This window comes from Danaus plexippus, chromosome 11 (genome assembly GCF_018135715.1).
Source record: "Danaus plexippus chromosome 11, MEX_DaPlex, whole genome shotgun sequence".
Lineage (NCBI taxonomy): Eukaryota > Metazoa > Arthropoda > Insecta > Lepidoptera > Nymphalidae > Danaus > Danaus plexippus.
This window is the reverse complement of record NC_083544.1, coordinates 6,895,455-6,908,819: the sequence shown is the minus strand read 5'-3', so window position 1 is coordinate 6,908,819 and position 13,365 is coordinate 6,895,455. Positions and strand designations below refer to the sequence as shown.

General features: G+C 31.7%; 3 protein-coding genes across 6 annotated transcripts in view; 2 read left to right on the top strand and 1 right to left on the bottom strand.

The window, feature by feature from the left end:
- Nucleotides 1-212: 212 nt before the first annotated feature.
- Nucleotides 213-1,084, top strand: LOC116765801 (cuticle protein 8-like). The gene is made up of 3 exons (XM_061522015.1): nt 213-325; nt 403-684; nt 759-1,084. Exons 1-3 carry the CDS (start codon nt 314-316, stop codon nt 1,044-1,046), a joined length of 582 nt encoding a protein of 193 aa, XP_061377999.1. The 5' UTR covers nt 213-313; the 3' UTR covers nt 1,047-1,084.
- A 4,024-nt stretch (nt 1,085-5,108) lies between these two features.
- Nucleotides 5,109-6,059, top strand: LOC133318715 (cuticle protein 8-like). Its single transcript, XM_061522012.1, has 3 exons — nt 5,109-5,218; nt 5,296-5,631; nt 5,706-6,059. The coding sequence occupies exons 1-3, from the start codon at nt 5,207-5,209 to the stop codon at nt 5,991-5,993; spliced, it is 636 nt and encodes a 211-aa protein (XP_061377996.1). The 5' UTR covers nt 5,109-5,206; the 3' UTR covers nt 5,994-6,059.
- Nucleotides 6,060-10,648: 4,589 nt separating this feature from the next.
- LOC116765503 (bifunctional heparan sulfate N-deacetylase/N-sulfotransferase) overlaps nt 10,649-13,365 on the bottom strand; it is an 80,506-nt gene continuing 77,789 nt past the window's right edge. For all 4 annotated transcript variants that reach the window (XM_032654961.2, XM_061521815.1, XM_032654962.2 and 1 more), the window contains exon 15: nt 10,649-12,688. In XM_032654961.2, the coding sequence (XP_032510852.1) occupies nt 12,469-12,688 (220 nt within the window). In that variant the 3' untranslated portion in view covers nt 10,649-12,468. The remainder of the gene's footprint in view (nt 12,689-13,365) is intronic.

Sequence of the window (13,365 nt, the reverse complement as noted above, 5' to 3'; positions counted from 1 at the left end):
ATAGACATTAAATGTTCATATTGGCTAACATAATCCGTCCACTATTTATTATCGATATTCTTAGGTAATCATATTTATTATATGACTGTGTCATAATTGAACGTAGCATACAATCATTATCTGATAATCTTGTGATTTCGTAACATTGATCTGGTGAATGTATGTATAGCATAGATTTGTCAAATCTCTCGGGGGCAAGGTCACTCACTAAACAAGTTATTGTTAGCCGCTGGCGTTGTAAGTTCAGTATAAAACTACTAGGTCATAGCAAAGAAATCATTCAGTACTCAACTGCTAATACGATATTAACAAAATGTTCTCCAAAGTAAGTTAACAGTCTTTACATTCAAAATATTTATCATTTCATGAAGTTAGTGAGTGACAACATTTCTTTAATTGCAGTTGGTAGCTCTTTGCGCTGTTGTAGCGGTGTCGTCAGCTGGTCTCCTGCCAGCAGCCGTACACTACTCCCCAGCCTCCGCCGTCTCCTCTCAGAGCATCGTACGTCATGACCAACCTCAAGCACATGTCGCCAAATTTGCCGTCGCGGCTCCAGTCGCCTACCACGCTGCCCCCGTAGCCTACCACGCTGCCCCTGCCCCAGTTGCCTACCACGCTGCCCCTGCTCCGGTCGCCTACCATGCTGCTCCCGTCGCCAAACTTGTTGCTCAACCCGAAGAAGTTGTAAGTATACTACAAAACTAAGATTGCTATAATAATGTCGAAATGAAAAAATTAATAAAAGAAATAATTTTCAGGCCTACCCCAAATACGAGTACTCTTACTCCGTTGCTGACGGACACAGTGGAGACAACAAGCAACAGCAGGAGTCCCGCGACGGTGATGTTGTGAAGGGATCCTACTCATTCCATGAAGCTGACGGCTCCATCAGGTCTGTGGAATACAGCGCTGACGACAAGAACGGTTTCAACGCAGTAGTACACAACTCCGCTCCCACCGCCGCTCCCGCCCTCATCAAGGCTGCCCCACTTGTACTCAAAGCTCCCGTCTACGCTTCCCCTGTACCCCACTACTACCATCATTAAGTTATAATGATTGTTAATTAAAAATATTTTATTTATATTGAATAAATAATAAGAGCACTGATAATCAAAAAATCTTTTACTTTTATCCTGAGTTTATTATATTATATTTTAGACTTAGCTTCTTTGTGCTTACGATGTTACTAAATAACATTTCACAAAAAGTTAAAATTTTATTAAAAATACAATTTAAATATGTTTTATATTAGACGTACCGTTATATCAGGAAATGTTGTTCGATGTCTAAAACTTTGTTATTGATCTTCTCTCATTCAACTGCACATAACGAGCGCCGGAGGCAACACGACACAAACTTCGTGCCTTATAAGAATTTTCTTACATAGTATAAAACATTTCTTCGCATTATTTATGACACCACAAATGTTCCGTTCTGGTAGTATATTAAAATATTTATATATTTGATGAAATGAATTGCATAAAATACAACTCTTGTGAAGAAGTTTAATTTCGATCGGTTCCTGATTCGATCTTTTTTGGATCCTAGGACTTATTTAGTCCTGATCTCAAGTTGAAACATCGCTAAGTACTAAGTAATATAAGGAGTCCTTAACAGACTTTTAGTATACGAACTAAATTACAAAATAACAAAAAAAAATAATGATACATATATAAGCTATGTGTTTTAGGGAAACAATACGTTAAATTATTGCGAAAGAAAGCATTATATGAAAATTTGTTTAACATAACTTTAACTTGTTGGATAGTATAAAATTAATTGTTGCACATTAAGTCCAAAAGAAAAACTCGACATGATACATTAAATTTATCCGCCTAATGTGTTATCCAATTATTTAATCTCTAGATTATGGTTTTATTTTATTCAGCATTAAATATACCTTCCAGTTTGTAAAATTGTTTAAACATGTGACAAGGGGTACATAGTACAGAACTTTTTAACTTTTTGAGTAAATGTTTGTATAAAATTTTATATTAGAAAAGCAGCGACAACGTTAAACTGAATATCTAAACTTAGTCTGACAGAGGTTTTCATATAACTACTTATAAGGCCTATATTGTGTGATATTAATTTTTAGACTTCAATTTGTTTAAAAATAATGTTAATAGGACCTCAAAATGGCAAACAAGGTTATTAAGTTTTATTGATTGATTAATATGGTATAAAATTCGAAATTATGGCTATTATATTTTGTATTCAAATAGTACATTCGAATTTTACGTATGGTAATGTTTTTATGTATTAGGGATTTCGTATAAGGTTAGTTCAAGTTTGTAGGGTCGCAACTTATTTCCCTGGGAACCTTCTTGGAAAAACAGGTGTAAGAAGTTTCCGAGTTATATCTTGTAAGCAACCAGAAAATTTTAAGACATTATTTGTAGCAAATTTTAACTACTATTTTATGTAATATCTTTAATATATACGACTTTTATGAGGTTGGCCGTGTTCTATCGTACTCGTAAGAATACGAAATGAATTGTAATTCGCCAAAAACGTCTTACCTGTCTGCCTCGCCTCTTCCATCACAAGATGCTGTTTATTTTCAGAGTATCTTTGATCACTGTGATCCTCAGGATTATCGTGGAAAGACTGTGAAAAAAATGTATACCAATACAAACGTCTCAGCTTCCGACATGCTCTTTACTTGTGAGATATTATTTTAACAAATGCAAGAGAAGTTACTATATGTAGTTGCCGAAACTTGTCCTCAAGTACTTTCCTACTTGCCTCGTCTTTGTGGTAAAGCCTGCAGTTACATCTGGTATATAGCAAAATTGATTACTATGGAAAATAATTTCAAATATGTTTTACTGATTACTTTAAATCACTAGTATGTATTTTTTTTTTATTATAATTCACTTAGTATTATTTCAAGAGACTAATAACGTGTTGATATTCCTGCGTTTTAGTATTACCTTTTTTTAAAATTACTTTTATAGATGTTCAGTTTAAATATGTAGCTGTCGTGTACATATACACTTCCATATATATATATATATATATATATATATATATATATATATATATATATATATATATAAGTATAATAAATAAAAATATGCAACAATATATCCTATGTAAAAATGTTTTTGTTATATAACACTTGAGATTAGTTCATAAAACACACATTTCAAAGAAGCTTTTTGTGTTCATCTATTTTCGGTCCATCCATCTAATCTTCACTACCGGCTACAGCAAAGATACTTAAATATTGTGGAAATATTCCAAACTCCAAATATATTGGATAAATATATTATATCAAATCGAGATAATATTCTATCTAACTATTTCGTTAGATTATCCTCGTACGCTGCAATATTGCACAATTTCCTTAAATCTGGGCAATATGATGTAAGACCTTTCTATAGCTAGGTTCAAAAACTTGCTGATAAGATGAACTCGCACATTTCTGATTATCTTAAAAGATTGACAGTGATGTATTAAGGCTGCCCGCTTGATTCGGTTATCTTATATTAACAACAATTTGACGATTTCTTTTAACTGCATTAATAAGAATATAAATTTTTAATAATTGTTATTAAAGTAATTAATTAATATTTTTTAATTACTAGTTGAAGATATTATTACTTTTTTTAGAATACTCATTATTCTATACTATTGCTGTCATACTATCAGAAGCCTTAGGTTAATAAATTAATATAATTTCTTTAAGGACGAGAGATATCTAAAATATATATGTGCATGTAAAATGTCGTCGTACTTGATATCTAGTTCAGGGATACAAACTCATTCTACTTCTATAAATAGCTTGCCTTATTTATTACTATTATAAACTAATTCTTAAATTGATCTTTCATTGATTTCAAATTATTATATCAAAATAAAAATAAAAGCAGACATCAAATAGAACATGAAAAGATACATCATAATAAAGGATCGTCTAAAATCATTCAAGTGTTCATAAGCCATACGAAACTAACTGCTTATATCAATATAAACGGAAAACAGGGCGAGCACTTTACGTCTTATGAATACTAAATAATATTAGTAGTGGAGCAAAAAGGTTCAATATGAGACACCCGAGTAAATGAGGACTTTTACAACAACGGACCTCTCGTAAACTGTTCACTTTGTAATCTCCAGAAAATATAAAAGAGTATGAGATTTTTAGTGTCCATATATTTTTCGATACATACGAGAGCGAAGGGTTATTTCCTTGTGGGGATGAAGTACGTCGGTCAGCTAGTTAGATGAACGTGTTTTCTTTGCTCTGATTTATCTCACACGTATAGTATATGAATATAAAAATTAAAATAATCTCGCAAAGTTAGTCTTATAACAAAAATTTTATGATGTTTTTCATCATAGCATCACATCCAAAAAGAAAATAAAAGTAAATAAAAAACAACCCTGCCATAAAATAAATTATTACTACCAGTATAGTCTCTAAACTACACGTTTTTTTGATACCAATATTAACATTACCAATACGTTGAATAAGGTATCAAACATATTTCAGTCAAATTCAGACACGTTACGAGAAACGCAGCTTGAAATATACAGCCGAATAGGTTTTGTAGATTGATGGAGGGCATTTTCTGTTATGACAACGCCAACACCAGCGATTCTTGAATACCCTCCATATATTATGTACTTGGGTTCTTTTTATGATAGAAACGTGTTTAGACATTTATAAAAACTTGTTAACGTATATTTTGAAATGTTTTTATAAATTGGTACGACATCTTTATGTTCTTCTCTTAATATCATTGAATACATGTAAAAAAAAACACTCGTTTTTATAATATTTTGTACAAATATAACTATAAAATGCATTATAAACTAAAGTTTTTGATTGTTACAAAATGCAGGACATAAATTTGTGATAAATCACAATTTGTGTATTTTATATAATGTCATTTCTCAATAATAATAACATAGTATTTTATTCAAAAATGACAAATATTCTCAAGAAATTAATAAATGATCCAAAGTACTTATTATATTTTAAAATAAACAACACAGCAAAAGTCACTATTCAATTTTATTTCGTAACGTTGATCTGGTGAATGTGTAACATAGATTTATTAAAATCTCTTCGGGGGGCAAGGTCGCTCACTAAACAAGTTATTGTTAGCCGCTGGCGTTGTAAGTTCAGTATAAAACTACTAGGTCATAGCAAAGAAATCATTCAGTACTCAACTGCTAATACAATATTAACAAAATGTTCTCCAAAGTAAGTTAACAGTCTTTACATTCAAAATATTTATTATTTCATGAAGTTAGTGAGTGACAGCATTTCTTTAATTGCAGTTGGTAGCTCTTTGCGCTGTTGTGGCGGTGTCGTCAGCTGGTCTCCTGCCAGCAGCCGTACACTACTCCCCAGCCTCCGCCGTCTCCTCTCAGAGCATCGTACGTCATGACCAACCTCAAGCACATGTCGCCAAATTAGCCGTCGCTGCTCCAGTCGCCTACCACGCTGCCCCCGTAGCCTACCACGCTGCCCCTGCCCCAGTTGCCTACCACGCTGCCCCTGCCCCAGTTGTCTACCACGCTGCCCCTGCCCCAGTTGCCTACCACGCTGCCCCTGCTCCAGTCGCCTACCACGCTGCTCCCGTCGCCAAACTTGTAGCTCAACCCGAAGAAATTGTAAGTTTATTATAATATTTACATTGCTATAATAATGTCGAAATGAAAAATATTATAAAAAAAATAATTGTCAGGCCTACCCCAAATACGAGTACTCTTACTCCGTTGCTGACGGACACAGCGGAGACAACAAACAACAGCAGGAGTCCCGCGACGGTGATGTTGTGAAGGGATCCTACTCATTCCATGAAGCTGACGGCTCCATCAGGTCTGTGGAATACAGCGCTGACGACAAGAACGGTTTCAACGCAGTAGTACACAACTCTGCTCCCACCGCCGCTCCCGCCCTCATCAAGGCTGCCCCACTTGTACTCAAGGCTCCCGTCTACGCTGCCCCTGCACCCCACTACTACCACCACTAATAAGTTTATAACATGAAATTACCAATAACTAAGTAATATTTATTCAATAAACAATAATAGCAAACTGTGATAAAGAAAATCATTTTTCCTGAAAATTTTATAAAATAGTATACACTATACATATATATATATATATATATATATGTATGCATTTAACTATTTAAAGTTACTTTTAGTAAGTCAGTGTTATCAAAAGATGTCTAATGTTTCCTTTCATACTATTAAATTACATAAATCTATAGTATATATATCATAAAAGTATGCAAATAAATAAATTTTAAAGAGATGATATTTGTCTAAAATATACTAAAAGATTTTTTATATCCAAATACATTAAAATAAAACACGGATCAATTAATTTTAATTATTTTTAAATTGTCAGTCAAATCATTAAGTTAAAGAATCGGAATATCATCAGGGTTTGGAGAGCAGTGGCTTAGTTTTTAAGACCATCGAATGACCTTAGCAAACATCTCATTTTTTTACCGGTTTAACTAACTAAATGGACATTCCAACTCAGTGTGCGGTCAATGTTTAGGATCTACATACTGCATAAATTGTAGCAAGATTTCTCTAAATGTATACAAAAATCAAATAACTTTATTATTATTATTTAATAACTTATTGTACATAAAAAAAACAAACATATTTTATCGAACTCTTATAGTTATCGATTGATTTTTACAATATTAACATGTTCATTAGCAAGCAACAAACGCTGAAGGCTTTTTGAAGTTTGTCACAAATGTTATGAACATAATTCACACTAAGAATACATAGTACCTACAATAAACTTCAGTTAGGCTATCCATTTCATATTTCATGACATAGAGATAAAAGTACATTTGACTGAACATCTACCTCACATAAAAAAGTGGGGCAATCCGTAAGATCGATTAGGAATACCATTCCTTTACAACAAACTATATCGTGACTGGACTTGTCATACATGAGGCAGACGATGAGAGCATCAAGCCTCAAAGAAAATCTCTTAGATTTAAATGAATAATACTCGCGAAAGTCTTAAGTATCTTAGATATTAAAAATAGTCACTTTCATCTGACTTGGCCATTGCCCAGATTCCTGATAAGTAACTGAAACGTGTGGTGTAATCGAAAATCATCGTCATTTAAACGTCTACTCACGAAAACAAAGATATCACTATAAGTGTATACCATAACTATATCCTTCTTCGTACAGGTGTAAACAGATTTAGTCACAATTGATATAAACGGATCAAACGGGATCTGAAAGTTTTTAACTATGCTTCGCTGAGGCTTTGCAAGCATCAGTTTAAGCCGCTTATATATAAAATAGATAATGTGTTTTATGAAATCCTACCAAAGCATAATTTAGAGTATGTTTTGTTCAGAGGCTGTTTTAAGGTGCAAAATATTTGTTTTGCTCTTATGATTTGGAATGATGTTATGATTTCTTTTAATGTTAATACAATATCATGATCACAACTAAATTCTGCTAAGGATATTAAAGATTACTCATGTTTCATAGTTATTAAGTACCTACAGTAAAACTGACTTAAAGACTAAAACATTGATCTTAGGCTTAGTTCTAAATTTAAAAAATTGAAGAAAAACATTTTGAAAATATTTTCACTATATTCTTACACAAACACATAATATTGTTACACGTAATAGTTAGCGCAGTAAAAGTTTCATAAACGAATCACAGCATTCGAAAATACTTTAAGGTTTCTCTTAAAACTTTATAAATCTAATTCTCTAGACACACGATAAATGTGAATTTTACAAGTCCCACTGGCAGTTTTTGTTCAGTTTTGAATATTTTTCCCTGTTGTTAAAACAAACACGTAGTGGCTTTGATAGTCGAACGCGGTGAAAGTTTTTCAGTTCTCGTCAAACGCTAAACCTTGTTTCGCGGAAGTTTCTAAAAATCCGAGCACAAAATCAGTTTCAACATCCTTATATCAGGAAATTTTATAACATCTCACATAGATTTATTATATTTATTACTTCACTTCTACTTGATATGTATTTAGAAAATAAATATATATATTTATATGTATGTATATACGAATATTTCGAAGTGTCTATGTGCCATTAGTCTTAAGACTTACAGTTACTCCTCAATCACTAAATTAAATTTTTAAATATTATATGTATATATATTGGAAAATTACCTAACAACCGAACATAGTCAGAAGCACAATTTCTCGGAATAAATATGTTTTATTTTGTTAAAATGTTACATTCTGAAGTGTTTGTAGTGTTTGAGTAACAATATGTGTAATATATTCTAGTATTCTATGACAATTTAAGAAAACGTGGGTGGAGCAGTGTTTGCACTATGACCTAAATGTACATTCCCGACGATAGCTCGTTACGACTATCACAAATGGCTGCGACGATAACATAGCTGGCGTATCTGAACTATATTTAAAATCACCCACCATTTAAATGCGAGGGGAAAATGCATTCTTTATTTTCCAAGACATTTTCACAGCTCATTAATAGAATATTGTATACATTTTTGTTATTTTTTTTTTGAATACTACACTGTTGGGGATCCGATTAACTTTATGATGGATGAACGTTCAGAGTTTTCGAGTATTAAATTATGCTCTAAAGTTTGAGATTAATCTAATTTGTTTGATAAATCGCCAAAAGTTTAATTACAGATATACCTATTCTTTATATGTTCATTCAAGAATCTGTTCACAAAATTTTTGTACATGTAAAGATATCTTAAGTCAAGATATTGTATTGGTTAAAATAGCCTTCTCAAAGCTAATAGACTACAAAAAAAAAGTAAATTTTTGAAGGGGTTCGTTTTCCTACGTTTCGTTCAAGTATCTGCCACCCTCTCATAAGCTTGTCATGACAGAGTTGTTACAGATGGTTTTAATTAAATTTTAGGCCAATAAAGTGTGAGTTCTTATTGAATTAATGTTTTAAATTTACAATTTCAATTTTAATCTTTCGTGTTATAGATGTCGTCTAACGTATTGAAGTTGTTTAGTTTCATATCATGTTGAACTATTTATAATTCGTATAAAATAAAATATGGTTATAATATCGTTTTACAATATAAGGATTAAATTAAAAATTAAACATAGAACTTGGGGGCACCATTTAAGTAACGTTTTAATAATAAGAATTTGTAACTAAGTGTATTTAGACAGTTACTTAACAGAAAAAAATCATGATCAATAGGACAAAACTCATCATTCCGCTCTAGATCTTTGGAGAGCAATCTAAAGGGGCATCGAAATATTTAATTTAATTTAAAAAAGTAAAATTAAAGAAATTCAAACGTTTTCTATCAAACTTTATCGACGTCTGGATTCAATTACTTTCAATAAATGCAAATCTTTACCGAAAGTCGAATTCCAATGAGTCGATTAAACTTTTACCTATTCAATACCAATTCCAATTGAATGTTTCAAAGCGAGATTACCTTTTTAAGACGCGCCATCAAGGTCTTTGTTTATTGATTGTGCTATCTTTGAAGACAGAAAAATATATTTTCCAATGGTTTTGAGAATAAATTGTACCAACTAAACATTGTCATTCAACCTTTAAAGCGTTTGTAGTTTTTGTGTACAAAATCTTTATACGAAATATTTTTATATTGAGTTTTTTTTAATCATGCATGTGTATAAGATCAAAGTCAAACAACTGCCGAAGACATTGATTGTTTTTGTTACTTCGCGCTTTTTTAAAAAGAGGAGAGCGTGTTTTCTCCTGATAGTGTGTCATGGATTGACACTGACGGATTTCAGTACATACATAACCTTTAAATTTTTTATTCAAACTCCGTTCAGTAGAATAACAGACTTACAAGACTATCAGAGTTACTATTAAGCCAACTTAACAAATTCATTAATTGAAAATTTGTTCGCAGTTGATTAACTACATATATACCTGAATAACTATATACATGTAGGATCTTTAAAGGTGAGCATACAAGCAAAGTCCAAAATGTTTTCTCAAAACCTTTCGAGTATGGAAAATTGTGTTTTAAATTAATTCAGAGATGAATGTAAGCACGTGATGTCTTCAACAATACGGTTGGCAATATAAATATCAACGGTTTCCATATTCTTACCATGCACACCATTTTTCATCTCGTCTGCCCGTGACCACGGTTGCTGCGAAGTGACCGAAACGTCGGGAGAATGTAACAAAATAATAAAATAACGCAAAGCAATCCGAAATTATTAGTTTTATTCAAATGAATACTCGTGAGTGAGATTTCATTTACATTTCCCATACTGTTTTCACTTCTAATTCATTAGCAATATAAGCATATAGCATCTTTCGTAAAGTTCGTTTAATATATTACTTTTCCTTAACACAGAACAATCCCAAATTACGCAAGTTGCAACAAGTAAATTTTATTATTCTGTCTTCACGACGATAAGCCTCGGTACGAGGTATATATATCTTATGTAATTGTATAAGATATTATTTCCACTGATAGAACGCATACGAAGGGAGAGCGGGCACTAGAATTATATTAATTATAGTGCGTTTTGGGTTTTAAACCCTAAGTCTTTTAATAAATTCAGAATTTGTATGTCTAAGGAAGTTGTTTATTGGTAAAATTCTTCAAAGTGCCATCTATCGATGGTTTGTAGAAACAGGAACGAGGGTTAGTGAGGAATAAAGAGAGACGATATTTAAATCATTTAATAAAATAAGTGATGTATTACTTTCTTACTCAGAACACATTTTTAAGAACAGTCATTTGCCTTTGAAGAAATAATACAGGAATAAGTAAAAGCCTTTATTAAATGAGATTTCTTAAAACCCGATTGCGACGTCAAGGAATTTTAACGAGCTCATTGAATTTCTATAACGCAAAGAAAAAATGTATTACGTAAGAAATGTTACCCTCAAATACAATAAGAACAATCAATGAACGATGCTTACATTAAAAAAGTAGGAGCTCAATAAACAAATCCTCGTATGTATGTATATAAATAAAAATTTAAATTATATATATAACAATTATACAACTATGAATGCCGAATAGAATTATACAATTTCAAGGCCATACCTACGTAACACACCACTTCACAATCCATAGAAAACATCGGAAGTGTAGACATAAAACTCTAATCTATAAAGCTTTGTTGAAAAAACGGAAAAAAATATATTTATAATCAATAATACATAATTATAAAAAACATTCAATAATTTACATTATATTTCGATTATAATATATTTATAATATATTTTATATTATCTATGTTCAGGCGTAGACGAGTTTTTTTTTTTTTATTTTATTACAAGGGAAGTTAAGTACCAACTATTACGTTATAGTAAATAATTGTTAACAATCGTCAGACCATAAACCTCTGCCAATAAACTCATGCGTATCAAAATATATTCCGAATACATTTAAGATTCACTGTGACGTCAGTTCTCTTTATAGCATTAGACACCTAATGTTAATAAAATGTAGAATATTCTAGACGCAGTACATCCTTATCTTTTGTTAGATTTTAGAAAGGGATAAATGATATTGGATAGCAGTGCAATTGTATCTATACCGAGTAAATTAGGATAAAACATTGAAGTGTTCGTTTTAATTATATAAGGACTTAATTGTAGGACTAGTTTGTTCGTAATTGATCGTTGAGTAGACTGTAAAAATATAAGTGAGGTGTTCGTGCGATTATATAGAAATTATATATGAAATTCATCCCATATGTATTTATATGTTAATACATTAAATTAACGCGACGGAAATGACGTCATGACAGAAATTCCTGTTTCGTTTTTATTGAATTTCATTATTAATAATAAATGTATTGTTCGGTAGTGATGGCACCGAGGGAAATAATAAGAACCTCTTCTACATTAGACAGTCTAAATTATCTATAACTGTATTTATAATTGCATCAGGTACGTGTATGTAGAAATACTAAGTAAGCGTTCACCGTCCCTTGGAATGAGATGAATCTGTCAGCTCCTAAAAACAATTCATTATAATGCAAGCTCATATTCAAGTAATATTCATATATTGTTTATAATTATTAAAAAAACGGCCAGTTTCCTAAGGGATTCTCGCTATACGTCTCACAAAAACATAACGATAGCACCTAATCCGATGACATCGGCATTTTAATGGCTAAGTTAAATAAAACATCGGCAAGCAGAAATCTATTACATCGAAATATGACAATCGAATTATTCTAAAACAATTTTACAAACTACACCAAAAAAATTACATATAAAACAAAAAAAAAAACAAAAAAATATACTTCATACAGTGACGAAATACATTTTTTTAATATTCTCAAAGTTTATATTACAAAGGTCCTCGCACAAAGATATTCAACAGTACACTTCACATAGACATTTCGAAAAACAATTACGTATCTAGGCCGAGTTTAAAACTCGGTTACACGACACTACATCACACATACTTTAATCAAACCGTGAGTCATTTTCCTGTTTCGTTTCAACCTTTTAGGTTGAAAGTAATGTTATCCGTTCGTCAGTTCGTCCTTGAGCCACTGCGGCACTGGGCGGCCGAGTCTGACCAGCAGTTTGGACAACGCCGTGTTGTGAGGCGTGTAGTACCGCCTCAAGAATTTAGCCGACCTCTCCTCCATAGGCGGATATATTCTGCCTTTGGACTTGCCCAGGCACTTCGTCTTCTCGTTGCTGACGGCCTGACAGAAGAAACCTTTTTTGGGATCGTATCTGAAAGAGTTAAATGTGGTTAGAAATTACTAGAATATTACATGTTTGGATTTTTTTAATGAAAGGAAATTTTTCCGATAGAAATAACCCAACTCAATATTCCTGTATAGCAAAACTATCGGGATACAAAAGAGAGTAAGATTAGGGAAGTGAAATAATTAGTTTTAAATCATTATTTGTCAGGCAGTTTTTAGAAAAAAGAATCAACACTCATTTTACGTCATCTCAAAACTCAATTAATTTTTTTATTTAAAAACAAAATATACGTATCATTATGAGCACTCCTGATTAAGAAATCTGAAAGTTTATATTTTTTTCTAAACTGAGTAACAATGTTCAGGCAATGGTCGAGGCAGATAGAGCATTATTTTTAATTTCTAGGGTAACAGATATTATTGGTTTTCATAAAAATTAAATGATTGCTTATTAGTTCAATAATAATAATAATAGTCGACCAAACACCATAAATTTATTTTAACACAAAGTTAATTTTTAATCAACTTCGATGTCTTGTTAAATCCGATCATCTCATACAGATGCAGGTTCAAAAAAACTTAAAGGCATATTTCACGTTCAGGAATCTATTATTATATAAAAATATTCTGATGCGACATTTTTGACAATAAATAATAAACTTAAATTTTTCGTCATTAACTATACAAAAATGAATTTTATAT